Here is a 22,216-nt window from a genome sequence, read left to right as displayed (position 1 = left end):
GTATATATATTTTGTTAAAGAAATAAAATATATATATTATACATATATTTGTGAAATTAATTGTCGTTCTTCAGAAAAGATTAATAAAATAAACAAGTGAGAAAATAAATAATAAAAATAATAAGATAAATAATAAGATGAATGTAAAGAAATATCTATATGAATTGGGATATATCATAAAATCGAAATTAAATAACGACAATTGATCTCGTACAAACTAAATGAGAAAAAACTTTACTCTAGTTCTCCAAACGGGTCCAGACGCCGCCGTCTCAATACGAGAGAATTAGACTCAACGCGAAATTGCACCGCTTTCAATCCTCGGAACGAAAGTATGCTGGCGGATCGATGCGCGACGCGCGGAAGACAGGGCCTTCTCTCTTCGTCCTACCCTCTGGGGAGTAGTAATGTACCCGGTGCCGTACTTCGGCGGTGCATACACGGTGTCGCGGTGAACGCGCGCGCGAGGTCGATCGCGACACTCGACCGGATTGGCCGACGCACTGGCTGTTCCCGTTCGTTCGAGGGAGGTGGTCTGAAGCAGCGGTGTTTGCGAGAGAACACGCCCTCGACATCCGCTCGAATGGATAGACGACGCCCTATTCGCGTCGCGGAAACCTCCTTCGGGAAGGTGGGAGAGCCACTGCGCCATTGGACGGAGGTGGTCGCACGAACTGGGAGCGAGAACCGGACGAGAACGCGATCCGCGACTGCCTCCAATCCGGGATACAGCGGTGCCGGGAGGTCGCGGGTAGGGGAAGCCCGTTGCGGGGGTGTGGGTATAGATCGGCCGCAGTATCCGCGGAGACGCGATCACGGGTACTCGGCGTGCCTGGGCGTGCGCTCTCGGGGGGTCTCTTCCCCGAATTGCGGAATAGCGCAACGAGGGTTTGTCGGAACCGGAGCAGTGTTCAAGTCCTAAATCGTCGTCCGGATTGTTGTGATATACTGTGATTTACGTGCGCGGTAATAGCGCGGGCCTCGGCCCGAGGTTGGGTCCGATGGAGATCCTCGTCCCCGGAGAGCAGCTGCTGTTCCGGTGCTCCCGCCGCCAATTCGCGGTCCGGAGGATGCTGGCGCGCGAGTATCGGCAAAGATCCCGGGAAGTGTCGAGCAACGTGTGAGGACGTCGCGTTGACGTTTCTTCCAGACGAGTGGGTTTTGACGTGGACGCTAATTTGACTATTTGGAATCGCGTCGATCCCGACGTCGATGATGCCGCGACCCTCGCGCGATACCTACGGTGACCAGAAACCGCCCTACTCCTACATATCGTTGACGGCGATGGCGATATGGTCGTCGAGGGACAAGATGCTGCCGCTCGCCGAGATTTACAAGTTCATCGCCGACCGCTTCCCGTACTACAGAAAGGACACGCGACGATGGCAGAACTCTTTGAGGCACAATTTGTCCTTCAACGATTGCTTCATCAAGGTTAGTCCATCCGTATTCATCCATGCCCGTTTCGATTCGTTCCGATCGATGTTGGTCCGGAGATCAAGCTTCTCCGATAATACTCGTCGATTCGATAATACCAGATTGCTGCAAAATGTTTTTTTTATTAAACACGGTCTTGAATAAGCTTATTATTTGATTTGATTTGATTTAATTTAATTTAATTTAATTTAATTTAATTTTTATAAAAACATATTTAGAAAACTCCTTTGTAGATGAAGAGAAACAATGATCGCCATCTCGATGAACAAGAATTAATTCCCTCTTCGTCTGTGCCTGAAACAAAAACGGCAAACCGCTGAACGTCAATTTAAATATTGTCAAAGTAACACCTAGCGAATCGCGGTCACGTTCAAGAGCGTCGTCAAGACATCGCGAATAGCATGGCGAATGGAGCACAGAGAACGGATCTTACCTTTTATGACTGACGCGATGTTGTCTTTTCAACGCGAATGTCCGGGTCCGTCCGGGAGCGACGACGCAACGCGCAAGGTGTCTGGTTGTTGTATTATCGGGCCATCTGTTTCGCACCTGCCAACGTGTGCGACCGCGCGATCACCGTCATGGCGCGTTTTACACGCGGTTCCTCAAAATTATACGAAAGAATGCCGGTTCTTTCGTCGCCTGTCACCCGATTCTCGGGGGGAGGGGTGAAGGGAGTCCTCCTAAAAAAAGTAAAACAGTTCCTCAAACACATTTCGCGCCGTGTCATATAATGCAAAAATCATTCAATCGCAAAGACCGCAAATGAATTTTATCAGAGACATTAACATTTCGATTTGCGACTTTTTATGAAACATTTTACTATGAAACACTTACTTTAAATCTTTAAATTAATCTAGTGTGATTTTTGAAGCCAGAATTCTTGAAATAAAGCTCCCACATAATTTGATATGAAAATCATATGGAAAAATAATCGAATATTAAGAAACGCGATAATTATAATCGTAACAATATTTTAAACCTTTATATTACACTTACTGTCTCATATTATAATATAATAAATAATAATTCTATGATTAATATATTTGTCTCATATGCACATTGCACATGTTCGTTGATTTAAGAATATTTTCATTACAGACATATATTCGTTACAAACATAATAGAATATAATTAATTGTTGAGAATTTAGAATGCAAGAATTCCTCGAAATATTGTTTGTGAATAACAAGCAATATATTTATAATTTTTAATTCATTTTTATTTCTATTATAATTTCTAATTCATTTTTATTTCTATTATAATTTCTAATTCATTCTAATTAATTTGAACACTATTATGTTTTGACAAAGGTCATATTATTTATATAATATTTTTATTATGTATGTTGAGTTTAAAAAAAGATGTATATTATTTTAAATATAAAATTTAATACATATATTAGAATTTAATGAAAACTACATGAAAAGTTCAGACAATTGCGGTTCTGAAATTTATTTACTTAATGAACATTAGCTTTTATTTTTATGTATGCAAAAGTTTAGAATGCATCAAATACGATTAAAATTGTCTTTTTCGAGTATTTTCAAACTGTAGACTTTTAATTTGAATTACTTTTATACTTAAAAGCTTATGCAAGTTATAGATTTCATAAATAAAATTAACTTTATAATTTTATATTTTATTATTAGTTTTTATAGAATCGAAAAATCACATTGCAGAGAAAACAATGTTTTCTTTTTTCAAGATAATCTATGCAAGTAGATACAAAAAAACAATGTTTTCTTTTCTCTCGAAATAATCTATGTAAATAGATTATCTTGAGAGAAAAGAAAACATTGCTTTTTCTGTATCTATTTACATAGATATACATTTACACGTACATCCATATTTTCTCAACAATTATTCTTATTTACACTTTTAAATTCAAGTTAATCAATTTGAACCAAACAATCTTAAAATAAAACACGCAAAGTATTTTTATCAAAGCATATAAAATAATTTTGTTTTCGTAGATTGGATAAATTTTACCCTGTGTATGGCCCTATTTGTAACAAATAATAATTATCGTCGCTAGAAAGCGTAAAACCATAAACGGAAAGTAATAATGTCTTTGCGAGAAATTTTCGAGAAATTTTATTCCGGAAGAGAGAGGTATCGATCGTATAAACGAATGAAACTAATGAAATTATTCGCATAAATGCACACATATTATAATAGATTATGCTACATTTATTTGTTTTTTTTACCACAATTCTTCAATCTTAGTTTGAAATTAATTTCTTTAACGATTTTACAATCTGACAATTGTCTTGCAAATATCTCCTCATAGAGACTTATAAGATTATATTTTTTATTTAAAATCGGATCGACTTTACTTAGAGTAGGATTATTTAAATTAAATTTGAATGTCGCGAAAGTTACAATAAAAAACATCAAGTCAAATTTCCGAAATGAAAACATCTACTAAAAATTGATCAATTAATTCATATATAAAAAAAATAATTTCATCAAATTGTAATTGAAAATGAAAACAATAAATTCCATTTTAAATATCAATAAAATACGGGTCTAATAATTATATAAATTTTGAATCTGTTCACCTTACCGGCTTCTTCAAAACAACAAATTAAAAATATTCACATTTTAAGATAAGATACATATTCCGCTAGAGATTTATGATTGTCTTTTTAGTGGTCGTAATGACATTATATTATATCTATTAATAGTTACTATTTTGAAATATTTTATTTATAAAAAAATTTAAGTCTATAAAATTTATAATGCATTAGCTATAAACATAATGCTAAAACTTTTATATTATTTGTGCCTTTGACATTCTTTCACTTTTGTAATTTAACGTTTTAACATCCACGTCGGGGTTTAAGCCATTATTTATTATTATTTTATATGATTTATTCTCACGATCCTTTGTAAAAGAATTTTATATTTTTGTGATAATGCTAAAAATCGACATCAATAATCCGAAAACGTGAATACAATTGCGTAATCGAGCCTAATAATACACAGAGTAAAAGGAGTAATATTTTATTAAACAATTTAAATATCTTGCAACTTTGCTTTTTTTTTCAAGAGTACAGCGACATGCCACTTTCGATAAATGCAAGAAATTTTTTGTCTCGATGCCACGATATCGAATAAAAATCGCTCGAATTTGCTCCAGCATTCGAACGTATCTCCTTCGCAGTCTCCCGCGCAAATGCAACTCGAGATCGAGGTTTGCCATAGTTAACTGTAGAAAGAAAAGTGGCGCAAAAGATGCGAACGCCGATCTCGCGTCTCGACCTCTTGTCGAGGCGTGGTACTAATAATAGCGACGGCAATATATTTCCCTCTGCGCGCGCGAGATCTGTCCGGGCAACAGGTTATGCCTTTCCGATCGAATTAACTCGGCCGATCGGCAGATAATCGTTTCGCGTTATTAAATGTAAAACCTGTTCGTTCCTGGCCAAGTAATGAACCCCCGGCTCTCTACAGCTCATCAATCGCCGCTAAGGCCTGCGCCTTTATATCGGCTATCGCGGTGGACGACGCGCACTAGGCGCCTTTCCGTAGGGATGAAGGGGAAAAACACGGGCTATAGGTGAGCCTGAGTATGTAACATGAGCGATCGTGCCTTACGAGATTCGCGTAATTGCCTCAAACATTGTTCCCACCGATAGCCGGCGTCCCCGATCGCTCATCAGAGATATCAATTAAGGCGCGACTCCCACAAACGTGTGGATTTTCGAAATAGCATCTAAACCTAATTTCGAATTTTCCAGTCAACATAAGGATGTAACTTCTGTTCCTATTGAATTATTTTAATTTTAAGCAATTATTATTATATTATAATGAATAATGATGATTAAATGCAAATAAGGATCGATTTTATCTTGTATCGTATTTGATATTGGTACATTGTTGCCTTCTCCTTCAAAAAGTTAAAAACTTTTTTTTTATATTGTTCAATTGAATATTATATAATCTCTGTTTCCCCCTCTCTTTTCTTATCTTATATCTTGTATTTAATCTTTCGTATAAACAGCTGTCAAACTGTCAGACACGCTTTTAAGTTATGATCCATGAATATTAAATGTAAATATATATATATATTCTAAGTGTGAAATGCGCTTACTTACGGAAGTAAAGACATTTGTGACAGTTCGTTTATTAAAGCGAGGGTCTCAACAGATGCAATTTCGAATTTGCATCGAATCCTGAAGCTCTTTTGACGCGACTGTAATTTCTCATCAGAAGCTTAGAATAAGATTTGGAAGCAGCAGCCCGTCACAAATAAATGTTTGACTCAAAATTGATAACGACTCAATGCAAAATCCATGTAATTTGTTTTATTATCACGTTATTCGCCATCGCGTGCTGATCGAGCTGCCATTCGACTGTTCATACAGCGCTAAATTTTCACAAGCTTCTTGCACAAACAAGGTTGCTGATATAAATTTTGTCATCGTGCAAAGCGTCTCTTAAGCGATTCAAAATTAGATAGATCTTTGTAAATGTCAGTATACATGTTATTAATTTCGCTTGATTCTTAAGTAGCTCATTCGAGACGCACAGTTTCGGGATTATTTGCATTTATTGTACACGAAAAATTCAAGAGAATTATTTCTAAATTAGTTTCCTTCACGCGATAGTAAGAAGAGCAGTACGCCAGTCTGGAATTATCAAATTAATGAGCATGAGAGCGCATTTTTCCGAAACGGTACACGTATTACTTTTGAAAAGTTTGTCACAGGGAATACTTTGGCTACGAGATACAGCGATAAAAGACGCATATTTAACGCAAACGACGCTGTCGTTCTCTTCTCCCAGACCCAGACGGAATCTCACCCGGCGAGTGATAAGCCGGCGCTGACGTGATAAACCGAATGACCGGATTTCAGGTGCCGCGCGGTCCGCATCGGCCGGGAAAGGGAGCCTACTGGGCGCTGCATCCCGCCGCATTGTCCATGTTCGAGAACGGCTCGCTCCTCCGCCGACGGAAACGATTCAAGCTGCACAAGCCGGACAAAGAGCTGCTCAAGTCCGAGCTACAGGCCCTCGCCTCGGCGATGCCGCCGCCGTTGCCGCCTCCGCCTCCGCCGCCGCCGCAGCCGCAGCCGCAGCCGGAACCGGTCGCGACCACCGGCGGGATCGGCGTCGGGGACACCGGCGCGACCTGCTCGGGCAACGGTCTCAGCCTGGCGAACCTCCATCGTCTGCGGGACGACCTTCTCCGCTGGGAGATGCAGGAGAGGCGGATGATGGTCGCCAATCACGGCGACTTCGCCGGCGCGGCCAGCTTCGGCCGCTTCGACGGCACGTCCGGTCTGCCAACCGGACCGGCCGCCCCGGAAGCCGTCACCGCCGGCTACTACTTGCTGTCACCCGAGGTCAGGCAGAGACTGACGGGCGGCACCGACGGCGGCAACGAGATCCTCAGGACGTACGAGGCAGCCGCGTTGCTGCACTCTGCCGCTTCCTGGAACTTCCCCGGCTTCCCGACGGTCTCGCCGTCGTACGCGGTGTCGCAGCTGCCGTACCTGCAACAGACCACCGTCAACAGGTCGCAGACCATTCATCCGGTGACGCGGGAGATCCGGGACGAGCGCCGGGGCGATCGTACGCTGGAGAACGGGCCGGTAATCGTCGCCAGGGACAACGAGACGGTCTTCGCGGGTGAGAGCGCTTACGAGATCACCGGCTACAGTCGTGACAAACTCGAGGAGGAGCCGCTTTCGTCGCCCTCGTCCTCGTCCTCGTCGTCCAGGATGAATCTCTACCGGAGTATCGTCGTGCCCGTCGCCGCCTCGCCACCGCCGACGTCGCCGATCTCGCCAAATTCGCACGCGTCCAAGTCGTCGTCGTCCTATCGCCACCTGTCGCCCATCTCGAGCCTGGTGGTGGAGGTCGAGCGTACCCAGTTGCCCTCCGGTCGCGAGGACCCGGTGGCGGCCACGGTCCTTCTGACCACGTCCAATCCCGAGAAGAGGGTGAAGAAACCCTTCACCATCGAGAACATCATCGCGCCCGATGATAACAACGAGAGCAACGGCGATGGCGGTGGTGGCGTGGGCGTTAATGCCGGTGTCGGCGACGAGGAGATGGCCAGCTCGAGGCTGCCCGACGAGTCGATCGCGAAAAAGTCCTCGCTCCTCGTCCCGAGGCCGCTCTACGCCGGGTACACCATGTCGATCGCGACCACGGGAGTTCAGAGGCCTTCGTACGGCACCGCCACCTGAATACCTGCCCGTCGGTTCGTTACATCGGACGGAATAACCGAACAAAGTTCACAAGAAACGTCCTACGAGCGTCCGTTCCCAAAATTCAGAGAATCACCTCCCTTCGCCGCGCTCCACAGACACATATTTTATGCCACCCGTGTATACAGGGTGTCCCAGACTTAACGGATCAGCCGTTAATGGTAGATTCCTGAGGTCATTTGGAAACGAAAATCTTAATACCAAATTGTTGAGGAAGATGTAGTTTCGGCGCTATAAAAGATTAAAGATCACCAATCGGCGCGTTACGTTCTCCTGCTCAGGGACATAGCGCATCAAGGAGCTCGCGTACAGCGCGATAATATCGATATCGATAGAGGGATGAATATAAAATAAAAAATAGGATTCTGCAGTGAGCGCGATTGTGTTTTCCGTGCGACAGTAGTCAGTAGTTTGGACATTTTTATGAAGTCTTCCTCAACATTTTGGTATTAGAATTTTCGTCTCCAAATGATCTCAGGAATCTACCATTAACGGCTGATTCGTTAAGTCTGGGACACCCTGTATACGCCTGGTAATACCCTGTATTGCGCCTTCGCTTATCTAATATCCTCCAGAAGACAAAGAGAGAGAAACTCTTACCACTCTAACGACAAGACAGACGACGTTCCCTCGTTACAGCTGTGACCGAATCGGGTCTAATGTTCATACATATGTATAAAGTGGATGTGTGTTACTTCTCCCTCGTTAGAAATGTGTGAAAAAATCCGTTTCGATACCGAATTAGATAAGCAAAGGCGTAATGTATTGTACTTACGAGAATCCGTCGAGAAGGATCCGCGAGAATCTCTTCGACTCTGAAAAGTTGCTCTTTACAGCTTCTCGAAATCGACATTGTCTTGTCCAGCAAAACAATGGGGATTTAAAAATGAAATGATCGTGGATGTCCTTCGCCTCGAATCGCGACGCAATCGATCAGATGTAATCGCTGCGATCCTCTGTCCAATTCGCGAACGGTGACGCAAATCATAGGGAGACATCGTATAGACAACGCGTTAGAGTTCCTCATTTCGTAAATACCGTCTTCTTTTATCGAGAGATAAAAGCTTTGCTTGCTGATATTGGTTTTCGTCGCAGGAGTCGCTTGGTCTCGAGAAATTTACGAGCTGTCCGGGCAGTTAACAGTTATAGTTACTCGTAATCTACGGCTATTTTATGACACGCGAAGGCGGTCAGTTGATTATTGTCAACCGCGATACTCCGAAAATATGTAATTAACTAATTAGACGATCTCTAAACGATTAGGCGCGGGCGCGAGCACGAAACACCAACGTTAGATTTAATATATAAATTTAACAGTGTAAAATTAACTTTGCAATATACAGGCGTATCGCATTAGGTGTTATAAGGTGTTTTCTCCGAAACTATTATTAAAGGTAGCGAGGATATTCTTTTTGCAATTTTTATGGGGCCTTTTAAATGACAGATGGGGAACCGTCGCAAATCTCTTAAAAAAAAGATTAAAAAGGCAATACTTTATTTTTTTATTTTAAAGTAGCGTATTAATTTGTGTATTTTTGAACAGATCTTTTTTAACATGACAATATTTACTTAAAACGTTTTTTCATATTTTGCATAGTTAAATAATTATAACGAAGAATGCTTTTCTTTAACTATGTAAGATATATAAAAAAATATTTCAGATAAATGTTGCCATATTAAAAGAAATCTATTTAAAAATGCAGAAATTTACATTTACTATTCCATTTAAAAAATGAGGTATCGTCTTTTTTTAAGAGATTGACGGCGGTACCCTGTCTGTCATTTAAAAGGTCCCAACAAACCATAAAAAAGAAAGAATAGAACAGAATATCCTCGCTACCTTTAATAGTTTCGGAGAAAACACACACACTTTGTAACATTTTATGTGATATATTTTGTATATGAATGCCAAAGTATATTGCTTTTGTATTGTAATTACATTTAATTGGAGTATTTTATATAAAAGGAACCAAGTACCCCAGATTTAACTAATCGATGAAATCTACAAATTTCTTTCTTTTCTCAAGAATATTTATAAAAAAATTTATTATATATATTTTTTATAATAATCCGGTAACGGACAATGAATGTAACATATTTATTAATTTGTTTTTTTTTCCATGTGTATTTATTCACTTGTTTTTGTAAAAATGTAAATATATATTTATAGATTAATGTATAAATAATTTATTAACACTAAATTTTAAGAAAACCAATCATCGATTTCAGAAGTAGATTAAGATTCACATTATTACACTGTAAATTATTTTTACGACATGAAGTCCTACATCGTATATTCTTTTCTCGAAAAAAAAAAATGTCCAAAAATCTATATTTTAGATTCATATTATCAAAATATAAAAGCACGAAGGCGCTTGATTCCTTTTATACGGAAAATATCCAGTTAATAGAGATCGATATGAAATTTGTAAAATTTGAAACTACATCAATGTCACTGAATAATGCGATCTCTAATTGTATCAATTTAATTATTCAAAATCTCGCGTTCATTAAAAGAAGAGGCTGCTCGTTACATTCGTACATTTGTGCATCCATCTGTATTCTATACTCACTCGAGTGAAAACGATTTGTAAATGTAGAAACGATTAGTAGCGAAATAAATTATTGTATATACGTAAAATAAGGATATATCTAAAAATGAGTGTTGTTTCTTTGATTCTTTTACCGAATAATCCTTTGAAATTTTATCCTTCGTCGTCATTCACTCTTTATATATTTTTATAAATTAAATTTATGGTTTTAAATGTCATCCACAATGGAAACTTCATAAATACATATTTACAGGACATTTTCCACCCATTTGCTTATTAATTTTTCCCTAGACATTTTAATTTGAAAAAAATGTATTTCATTTTAAGGTAATTTATATATATTTTGTGTCTGACCACTGCCTTCTCCCTTCTTCTCTTTCAAAAATATAATTTCAAAAATATAAAAATATCTATTTTTTAATTGGTATTCTTTTTTATCGATATAATTATAATATTCATATTTAATGTTATATCTTATATTTGTTTTAATAAATTTTCAAATGTTCAAAATTAAGCAATCCTCGAGATTTATGCACATTTTTGACTTTTTATCTTTTTTCTTCTATAATAAGAATTTCATATATTTTGACAGAAACTACGCACATGTATATTTTTCGCTAAGAAAATTTTGAATTTATATTGTAAAAATTAAAAAACAAAAGTAAAATATATATTAACAATAAAATATATATAAATATATATAAATTTTTTTAGAAATTAAGATTTGTTTTTTTTTTACTTTTTATAATAACATATAATAATGAATTTCTAAGATTCCAAAAACTTTTAAAAACGATTTAAAGTGTTCATATATCACACAGCATACTAATGATTTGCAAAATTTATATCTATCGCAAGATCAGATTAAACTTTAAGAAAAAGTATAATTTTATAGATTTTCTAAAAAGTCCGATTTAACGACGAAAAAAAAAACTAATTTCAAAGAATCAATATTAAACACATCTCACGTATATTGCAAGCTTCCTTAACAGAAACTCTTTTAGTATTTCTTACAATCATCATCTATACACAACGCATGTCTCAAGCTGATGAAAATCCAAGGGATTCACTTCTGCTCCAACCTATGATCGTGTGGCATGGACTAGTACATTTATGGAAAAATAACATGGTTACATTACTCGTTACACGCATATTCTCGAGATACGTAACCGTTATAAAGTCATATTTGATAGGTGCTCGTCGGGAATACACGGACAGAGAGGCGTGTGTTTGTCAATTAAGTGGAAAAACGTGTTGATTTCACGCATGGCTCGGGATTACGGGCACAATGGAGATTGTTTAAAAGCGCTTTGTTGTCGGGAATGGGAAGCGCGGACCACCATGCCGCGTCGAACCGTGGCCGCGACCCATCCCGACTTTTTTTCAACGTACCCGGCTGCCTTTCTGCGCTCTCCTTCCATGAGAGTCCGCGTAGCGTGCGTAATAAAAAGGATTATCCGTAATTTCTGCCTCTAATGGAGACGGGGGAAGATTTAATAAGGACTACTTCAGCGAGTCACGCTCGTTGGTGGGTCTCGTTGCGTCCTGCGATACATCTGACAATGAAAGGAGTATAAGATACAGATTGCGAGAGAGTGTAAATAGTTTTTCGTATCGATTCTCTTCTCTCAAATGACAATGAAATATTTCGGAATATTTTAAATATTTTAAATAAAATTGATATTTTAAATAAAATTGATAAAATATTTTTTTTTAAATATTAAATATTTTAAATATTAATTTTAAATATTTGTCCAATGAATGGACAAATATTTAAAATTAAATATTTGACAATGAAATATTTCGGAATATTTTAAATATTTTAAATAAAATTGAATATTTTAAATAAAATTGATAAAATATTTTTTTTTAAATATTGAATATTTTAAATATTAATTTTAAATATTTGTCCAATGAATCTAATTAAATAAAATCTAGAAATGTTTACTGAATTGTATTTGCAGCAAATGATTTGTAAAATCCTCTCAAACCATGTGTCAAAAATATATTTGTCGATTATAATTTAAAAACAAATATTGTTTTCGTGTTAAAAATTATTGAATTATGATAAATATATCGTTCGTTATTTCCTACATTATTGATACTTTCCACATAAACTAAATATCTTAATTATTTCTAAAAATATCGAGAAACTCGCAAACGATCAACGCGGCGATTCAGATCAAATCGCAACGAGAATTATCGGATATAATCCCGTATCTCGATTCGACAGGAAAGTAAAACGGACCGACGTCGAAAATGCGCACGATTATGCGAGATACCGCGATTGGCAAACCGTCATAAGCGACTAAATAATGGCGACGCGATAGAACGCCATTATTACTTTCCATCGAGAACGATTTATGGACAAAGCAGTCGCGATAGAACTCAACAGCGGCACATCGACCTCGTACGATCAATCGTTACGCTCTATAACTACGCGAATCGATTATCGTTAATAAAGCTCGTTAAGCCAACGCTCGGCAAACAAGTCTCTCTCTCTCGGTAGGGTATAGTCCCTCACCTAGAGGTCACCTGGACTAGTAGTAGTTTTACGTCAACCAGCAGTTCGATTTAGCGTGCACCGATCGCTAGCACTAGCCGTAAAATATTTAGATAAGAGGATCGCAATATGAGATAAGATGTAAATACGATGCCTGTTTTAGCGAGATTAAAAGTAATTTAAAAATGTAAAATGTAGATAGAAACAGGCAAATCAGAAAGCCCAAAAAATATCAGATTCGACAAATGTATTTTTTTTCATGTTTTAATATTTTCTTTCTTTCGCTTATAAATTACTGTTTAGTTTAATGTAAATATGTATTCAATACCCACAACCAAAATATTTTAAATCTATATATAATCTTTTTGTAAGGAAAATAGAAAATAGTTGTCATATTTCGCGAGGTTATTTTTTCATTAGCGATATATGATAATAATTTATTCAGTCGTAAATTAAATCCTTGACATAAATTAAATCCTTGTCGTAAATTAAATCCTTGACATAAGTATACTATACTTCGGTGAAAAATCGCGCAAATGTTTTGTTTAATATTTTTAAAGACCAATAATATAAGCACAATTTAAATAGTATAATGAGTAATACAAAAATATGGATAAATAAATATTTTTGTACATATAATTTTAGAAGAGAGAGAAAACGGGAATTTTGTGAGACAGCTTCGCTTGGGCATTTTTTCCTTTTATATATAATAAATGTACATGTGAAATAAATTTTTAACACACCGCAAATATGTGTGTGTGTGTGTGTGTATGTGTTATAAAAATCGAAGCAGAATTTGAAAAATCAATGTTGAAAGTCGGCCGTTTATCCGATTAGATTAGTAGTAGATTACGAGAGCGCGCGTTCGCGCTCGGGTCATTATTTGTGCCATTATAACGCGGTCCGAAAGCAAGGACTTAACAAGGCTTGGAGCAAATTCATGCGGGGAAAAACAACGAAGTCGGAGGATCGAAGCCGTGGCGGCTTCGTACGTGCCAATCTGCAGGATAGAAAGGGACACAAACGGAATTACCTTTGGTCTCTACCTTTCTTAGTCCTCTCTCATCGTTACCTTCGCTCCTCTTTTACTCCTCCTTTCTCTCTCTCTCGCTCTCGCTCTCTCTTTCTCTACAACCTGTCCGGCTTTTATTGAAAGCAACGTGGGCCGCGCGAGTGCTACGTGACTCGGTGATAAGGCTCGGTGCGATATACATTGTGCAAATCGACGAAACCAAACTCGTTACTAGGCAAACATTCCGGTCGAAAATCAACCTAAGGCCGCTACGAACGATGTTTATCTCAAATCAAGCACAGATGCTTGTCGAAAAATTGAATTTTATAATATTATTGTATAATGTTATCGCCAATATCGATATATGTATCTGAAAATCAGCGAGGAAAAAAAAATTTTATGTACAAACAATACACACAGTAAAAAATTATGCGTCCATATGTTAAAATTTTCTTGTGTTACCACATTTTGATTAGTACTTTAATGTAAAATTAACATACAGCTTATATGTTATTATTTTTATAACGTTTTCATGTGTTACATTTATGTCAACTTCATAACTTAACACTTTGTACATGTCTCTTAGAAATGGAATATTATTTTGAGTATTTTTAACATAATCATTTTAAACAATCAACATGTCTCAAAGTCAGTTTAACATTCTAAGAAAAGTTAAAGTGAATCTTCAAATAATCTTGAACTTTGACATACAAAATAATCAAATTTACTAAAATCAAGTGTTTCTATTACAAATAATTTTAGTTAAAATAATTGCTATTATATGTTAATGTCCTCAACATTTTTTACGAGTTATTGTAACTATTTTTTCATGTAATTTTTAATTAATTTGTATGTTATTTTTACATTACACTTAAAGTCACAATAACAAGAATAAATGTAAAGTATTGTGTCAATTATTTAACATTTTTAGTTTGTCAATAAGTAACATACGACGAATGAGTTATTTTAACTTAAAATTTAGAGTGGACTTTCTGGGACATGTGAGAAATGTTATAATTAACATTTTATTTTTTTACAGTGCAGAATAAAATACGAGATTTCATTTTTGAGAAAAAAATAAGGTAGAACAATTTTTGAAAAAATTAATAATCCTTATTCTTGCGTCATACGTCAAAAGTATCTTGACATTTCAACAACTGATGCGAGTTAAATATATCGGTTCTCCGTGATTTTGAAAATCGATGTCGGAACCTCCGTCTGGTACCGTCCAGGGCAGCCTTAAACCGCTGCGTGTCCAAGAGTTCTATGCCCGATTGTGGTGTACGTATACATCGGATCCGCAGGGAGTTCGTTGCGCTTTCGCGTCCCGCGAGTAAACAAAAGGCGCAACGGAAGCGACGGGAACCTCAAATGATTCAACGGAGAAGGAGAATTTGGCTAATTTCGCCGCGGCACGCCACGGACAACCTCTCCGTCTTTTGTAACGCAAGTGTACGTTTTCTCCTCTCGCGGGATTCCTTCCACTTTGAAGGGAGCATCCCTTGCGAGCGAACAATGCGTTTAATCTTCCTCGGGTTTATTAGACTCATTTCCATTCTTCAAATGTAATCATTTTGTAGGTAGTTGTAGACATATCGCTTTTACAAATTTTCATAATTAACTCATTTTTCCATTTTTTAACAAGCCTTTGCCTCGCTAAATCCTTTCAGAAAGTACAATGGAAATGAGCAATTCTTTCATAAGTATATTTCAATTATGATTACTTATTAATGATACACATCGACAGTACCAATAAAAAATACCGTAACCGTATTTTTGAGCAAAAGTATAATAGTTGTATGTATAAAATGAATTAAAAACAAATTAAATTAACAAATGAAATTTTATATTCACAAATATATTTTGACTATAATTTCAAGCTCTCGCAAACCTATTTTTGAGAAGAAAAATATTATATAAATATTATATAAAAATATTATATAAATATTATATAAAATATTACATAAATCTAAACAAGAAACAAAAATAGTTCAATTATAATACTCTTTTTTTTCTATATCATCGATATAACAATTTATTAAATAATTTCTTCTCAAATTTCTTACATAAGTCACCGGAGGCGTTAATGTCATATCACAGGAGGCACCGCGACGGCGATAAAATTGACTTCCGAATCCGGCCGAAATCAGTTCCTCGTCGTCGAACGAAGCGATTCGAAGAGCCAACGTGTCTAGGAAACGTTATAGGAGAAACATCGAGAGGCGAGCTCCCGCTGCGGGGTTTTTCGGTGGGTATACGCGCATCTCTCGTCGAGGGCGAGGAAGAGGAGAGAGCCTCCAGGCCGCGCTCCGTCCGGAAAGATGTGCGAGAGAGCCTCGGAGGTACGAGACAAAGATGAAAAGATGAAAGGCATCCCGCCTTCAGCCACCGCCAGCGCGGCGCGTTGCTTCTGCCGCCTTCTTCGTTGCTGCTTCGCGCGCTGACGCGGTGTCTGGTCATCAACACCTGAATCCCAAGAGCGTTTTCTCTCGCGTCTCTCTCGCGCCTCGCTCTCTGTCTCCCTCCGCGCCCTCCTCTTTGTTCCTCAGCCGCGCTCGCTCGGCCCATTTCGTTCCCTCGCCGCCGCCGCGTCTAGCCTTAAGGTACTCCAGGGCCAGTTTCTCTCTACCTCTATTCGGGCTTCTCCCTCGCCCCCCCTCGAAACACTCCATCTCTCACGCACGCACACACGCATGCTCCCCCTCCTCCCTCCCTCTCTCTCTCTCGCTCTTTCTCTTTCTCTCTGTAACTAACGCGGCGTAATCTAGGCCCGACTGATGGATGGAATTCCTCACCGAGAGGTGCCTCCGCCGCAAAATCGAACCAGAAAAAATTGCCGACGGACCGAATGCTTTAACGTCGCTTTTGTTGTCCGGTCCGCGTTCCGATCCGAACTAAAGGGCTAACCGCTTCGGCGCTCGCGGCCAAATTTCGCGACGAATTCGAAACGGTGCGATGCGAAGGAGGATGGGCGAGGGAGATTCGTGATAAAAGTCCGAGCAAAGGTCGATCCCGGGTCGCGCCCGCCTCGATGGAAACTACGACGACCGAGAGAGACACCAAGGTTCGACGATGTAACGTCCAACAAGTAATGGCTTTTTGGATACGCGCATGTTCGGTAGCGCGCGAGTGTGCCTCTGTCTGTCTGTCTGTCTGTGTGTATGTGTGCGGTCGAAGCGAACGAGCCCGAAGGCACACCTGTGACCATGCGAGAGCCACGCTGTCTGGAAGTCTCGGTCGCCCATTCTCGTTTCGGCGTGAGCCCCTTTTACCGAGGCTCGCCCGAAAAAAGGACCGAGAGATGGTCGGAGAGAGGTTTCTCGGAGCGGCTCCGAAAGAGAGAAGGTTTATTAATATTGTGTGGGATCGCCTCGTCTCGCCTCGCCTCGGCCCCCGCAGAGCGAGTGTGTCTACACGAAAGAGTAGCTTATTTTTTATAGCGCCGAAACGCACGAGTCGAGTGTTGACTCGGCTCGACTATGTGACGAATAGTGAGAGCCGCCACGTCGGGATTAACTACTGCCGCAAAAGCCGGAGAATGAAATTTCGGCCGTTTATGTTGCGTTGCGCGCACGATCGAGATGTTTCGGGATCCTAGACGCAGCATAATGTGTGAGAACCGTGTGATATATGTCTATATATATGTAATGTAAAACCTTCTATTTTTTATGAAATTTAAAGCAACATAAAATACAGTTAAATATATTAATTACAAATATATTAATTGAAATAAAATATAAAAATATATTAATGTTAATATATTAATTACAATATAAAGTACAGTTAAATATATTAATTACAAATATATTAATATATTAATATTAATATATTAATTACAATATAAAGTACAGTTAAATATATTAATTACAAATATATAATAAATACATATATATAATATATTAATTACATATATATAATAAATATTTTATTATGAGGCTAATTATAGCTGCCCATCTCGTGTTTACTCTTTTTTCTTGCTTATATTTTGCTATTTGTTTTGTTACTTGAATTTATTATTATCCTCGTGTTTCTGATTTTAATCATCTTTACTTGATGAAAATTTTGTTTGTTTTCTGATACTAGTATTTCTATTTTTTTATGAATTATTTGTATTTATGTATGTGAAATTTTTTTATAACATGTTAATTAAAAATGGAGATTTGTTTTCCTTGAATTTCTTTATATTTTGTTCAAATAAAATTTTCATTAAGTAAAATAATTAAAATCAGAAATATTTCCATATTCCTGATTTTAATTATTTTACTTAATGAAAATTTTATTTGCTTTCTGATACCAGCATCCTTACTTTTAAGAATTATTTGCATATGTATATGTATGCGAAATTTCTTTATAACGTGTTTGAATTAAAAAATTTAAATAAGAAAGGGAGATTTACCTTTGTTATATTTGAATTTATTATATATTTTCAAATTTCTGATTTTAATCATTTTTCGCTTAATGAAAATTTTATTTGCTTTTTCATACCAGCATTCCTACTTCCTTTAAGATTGTATTTGCGTGCGTGTGTGTATGTGTGAAATTTGTTATTAAAAATAAAGAGGAGGTTTAGCAATTATAACATTTTCTTACATTTTGTCTGAATCCTTAACTGTTAATGCGATTCACCCTTGAAGCTTATTCACACGTCTGTCCTTATATAATGATGTTTTTTATATTGTATATATACATATATCTTGCGCTTTATAATATATGTATTTGGGGTGCGCTTATGCTATCAGATTTTTTAAGAACAAGTTCTGACATACTGATGTCAGATAAAACATATGATTATAGTTTAACTCTTTGTTCATTATATTTACTAATGTTGACACGTGTATCTAAAGATATGCTTTTATGAAATCAATTATAAGAATAAAATGTTTGAGATTTTATGATAGGAAATGTCTCCCCACACAATTTGTGATTTTAATTTTGCTTTAATGACAAACAACTTTAATGACAAACTCTGACGACTTCGTAATTGATGTTTCCTTAATAAAATTCTCCAGGTATATAATCATTTTTCATAAAATTTCAATATTAAATATCTTATGTATAAAAGAAATTTATAAAAATTTATTAAAATTTTATTCAAGTGAAGTATTCACTTGAAATTAGCTGAAGATTAAGTTTGTCTCTCGAAAATTTAATTCATAAAAAATTTGTCGTTTTCAATTTCGTTTATAATTTTGGAAACTATTGGTGTAATAAAAAGGATCACAATCTGATTTCAATTGTTTCAATTGTGTTCATATATTGTTTTTGAAACGTGGTTTGATTTTTTTTTTAATTGTCTTATATGAAACAATATAATGATTGTAAAATATTACATAAATTTGTGTCGCATATATTGCTATATATTTTTTTATTTATTTGCATATTTTCTATTATCTATATTTTTATTTATTTGCATATTTTCTATTATTTAAACTTGTGTCGCATATATTACTACATATTTTTTTATTTACTTGCATATTTTCTATTATCTTTTTTAATACATTTTAATGGATACTTTACTAAGTGATCCTATATAGATAGAATTATAAAGTGTAAAATTACAATAGTATATCAGAACATGAAGATTTTAAAGTCAAAATTGTTATAAAATTATTATAGAATTAAATAAAAAATTTCAAAGACAGCTCTCGTAAAAAATTGGCATCTTAATATTTCGTCACAAAATCGAATATCGAGATTAAATTCTTCATAGATTGAATATGTTAAATAATCTAACAGAGACAGAGATTCGCGTAACTGGAGCAAAAATAAACTCATATAAGGCTACTTTATATTAAATATATGAACACATAGTTGACATATGATTAACATATGCCGGCAGCTCATGAATTTACTCTAATAGATTCGATCAAAACTACGTAGTAAGAGCCGTAGGAAATTCGTTTTCGATCATCCCTGCTACTTAAATATCCACATTCCACAAATGTATTTTTTTTTTAATTTTCGTCCAAGATTGATACTCGGCTTTTCTCATTTCTTATTTCGCCGGGCCGCGTTATTGCCTCATAAACAGTTAACCGCTGGCTGGCTACCGGGTTTCTTCCTCATCCTGCGGGATTGAGCTGCTTCGAGCTCGACTCTCGTCGCGTAACATCGCGAACGCGTCGTTCGTAGAGCGCACCGAACGAAAGGTCAGGATAGGTAGATAGGACATCGAAGTGTACACGGAGGCGGGAGCAGCGGAGTCGCTCGCGGTTTGGTTGGCTGAATGCGAATCGTGCCAGATGTCGGAAGAAAGGCGGCGCGCGCTCGCGCTCGCGCTCGAACGTGGTTGGATTATCCGAGAGAGAAAGAGAGAGAGAGAGAAGAGCAGCCGTCACCGTCGCCGCTTTGACGACGACGACGACGACGACGACGACGTCGCCCGCTTATGTCGTAAAGTCGACAATGTTGCCCGCGTCCCGATTGTTATCGGGCTACCCGAGGAGAATCGCGCGCGCGCGTTTGTTTGGGATGGGTTGCGAAATTGCCGTCTCTCTCTCTCTCTCTCCCTCTTTCCATCGCGCACCCCCATCTCGCTCTCGCACCCCCGGAAGGGCCGCTCTCTCGGGGTTGAAACGATTACGCCCTACACATGTTCGGGGTTAATGGTACGCGAATATTACATTCGCATTCGAAACACTCCCGACAATAAGGGTGGAGAGAGTGGGCCGTAGTGGTTTGGCACTGGTGTGTGGGAAATCTCGACGCGGGACGGGAGATGAGATGAGACGCGGTGCAGACGAGAGAGGGAGAGAGGGAGGGAAAGGGGGGAAACCGTGATCTATCGCGTGCTCCTGGAACTGTTGGAACTTAACGAGCCGATACATTACGTGTCGTGCAGTATCTTACAATAGGAAGATGGCGACCCGACCGCGCGATGCGTCCCATAGTCGGGGGGGGTGTCTTTCGGTTTTATTTCGTTATGTCTCAACGTCATATCTAGCAGAAAAAATCTAGTAAACGTACAGATAATTCAACATACGAAATTCTGAAAGAGTTTCCGTGACGGATCATCGCGATTTACCGAGAAACTCTAATGGAAATGCGATAAAACGCTACTAATTGATTCGACTCCCTTTAACGAGCATTGAAACAAATTAACTGAAACGAAACGACGCGCCGAGGGTGGGAGAGAAGGGGCTGGAAATCGACGAGAATTTCGACAAGAGGAACAAATCGCTCGGTCTTGTTAAATAAGAAAGAACGCCTCGAATCTCCTCCAGGAGCGTAATCGAAAGCGGCCGGAATAATTACGAGGTAGCAGCGCGAGAATCCGGAACGGAACGCGTCCTCGCGATGCGTTTCCGCGGCACATCATTTGCTTACGTATACTATATATTATATACACATACGTCTCTCATATACACGCATACATGTGTGTGTGTATGAGCGCACACACGGGAAGCGCGCGAGCGTAACGATCCCGATAACAGCGCTCGTTAATCGTCCCATCCATCGTGCTTTAATTACACATCCGTGACGGATGTTCCTTGGCAAGTATAAGCCCGCCGGGCTCGACTGGAGGTATAAACTCCAATGCCATAAACTAATATTTCGCAGCGCCGCGTCGCCGTTTCCTGGACAATTTCCTGTGCTTTTCCCTCGCGAAAGACGCTCTCGCTCTTCTCTCTTCCCGGCCCCGCGTCGCGGAACGAAATTACCGTAACAACGTGGTCGACGTAGGCGGAGACCATCTCGGTAAGCGAATAGTAGCCTAACCGCTCGTTCTTTTCGTTCCGCTCGTACGCGAGCGAATGGCGAGCTGAACGCGCCGCGAGTTACAATAAAGCATTCTTTTTTTTAATACTCGCAATTTTAGAACACTAATGCGATGCATTTCTCGTAACAAGATCCTGGGCTAAAAGATGCGAGTCTCTAGACTCTGATCCAAAGGAGGAAGTTTTTTTTGTATAAATTGTATTATATGAGGGGAAAGATAGATTCAATTAGATTCGTATGTTTATTCAAAATCAATTATTTATTTGGTGTTATTTATCATTTGTCGCGTATACTTGTCATAATCTCTCTCAAAAAATCTCTTCATGTTTAGTTGTAATAATGAAAGCTCGCTTTAGAAATTTATAAGAGGAGGGAATCAAATCAATTCAAATTTTCTATTCAAATTTTGTACAAAAATTCCCTTTTTTAAGATATTTTTGTTCAAAATTCCAGATGAAGAGCATATTTTAAAGATTTTTTAGCGCAACTTTCTAAAATAAGTTTTTTCATTGAATTTTCTAATGCTTTTCGCAATGCGTTTCTCGTAACAAGATCCTGGGCTATGTAAAAGATGCGAGTCTCTAGACTCTGATCCAAAGGAGAAAGTTTTTTTGTATTAATTGTATTATAATGGGGGGAAAGATAGATTCAATTAGATTCGCATGTTTATTCGAATCAATTATTTATTTAGTTAAAAATAATTTATCAATTATTTATTTATTCGATCAATTATTTATTTCGTGTTATTATTTCTGGTGCCATTTATGGC

The 22,216-nt window shown here is 37.9% G+C and overlaps 1 protein-coding gene and 1 long non-coding RNA gene across 3 annotated transcripts in view; one reads left to right on the top strand and one right to left on the bottom strand.

Annotated features, from left to right (window-relative positions):
- The window catches only part of LOC145960976 (uncharacterized), a 48,433-nt gene that overhangs the window by 2,205 nt on the left and 24,012 nt on the right, over positions 1 to 22,216 (bottom strand). For both annotated transcript variants that reach the window (XR_014435505.1, XR_014435504.1), the window contains exons 3-4: positions 1,871 to 2,120; positions 239 to 1,731 (exon numbers count right to left, since the gene is read on the bottom strand). This is a non-coding gene — a long non-coding RNA (uncharacterized LOC145960976). The remainder of the gene's footprint in view (positions 1 to 238; positions 1,732 to 1,870; positions 2,121 to 22,216) is intronic.
- LOC145960959 (uncharacterized) lies at positions 705 to 10,320 on the top strand. The gene is made up of 2 exons (XM_083080713.1): positions 705 to 1,434; positions 6,303 to 10,320. Exons 1-2 carry the CDS (start codon positions 1,213 to 1,215, stop codon positions 7,638 to 7,640), a joined length of 1,560 nt encoding a protein of 519 aa, XP_082936839.1. The 5' UTR covers positions 705 to 1,212; the 3' UTR covers positions 7,641 to 10,320.

Source organism: Camponotus vicinus, unplaced genomic scaffold (genome assembly GCF_025532165.1).
Source record: "Camponotus vicinus isolate PSW18456_S1 unplaced genomic scaffold, iyCamVici1.0 SCAF_10, whole genome shotgun sequence".
Taxonomy (NCBI): domain Eukaryota; kingdom Metazoa; phylum Arthropoda; class Insecta; order Hymenoptera; family Formicidae; genus Camponotus; species Camponotus vicinus.
This window is presented reverse-complemented; position numbering and strand designations above follow the sequence as displayed.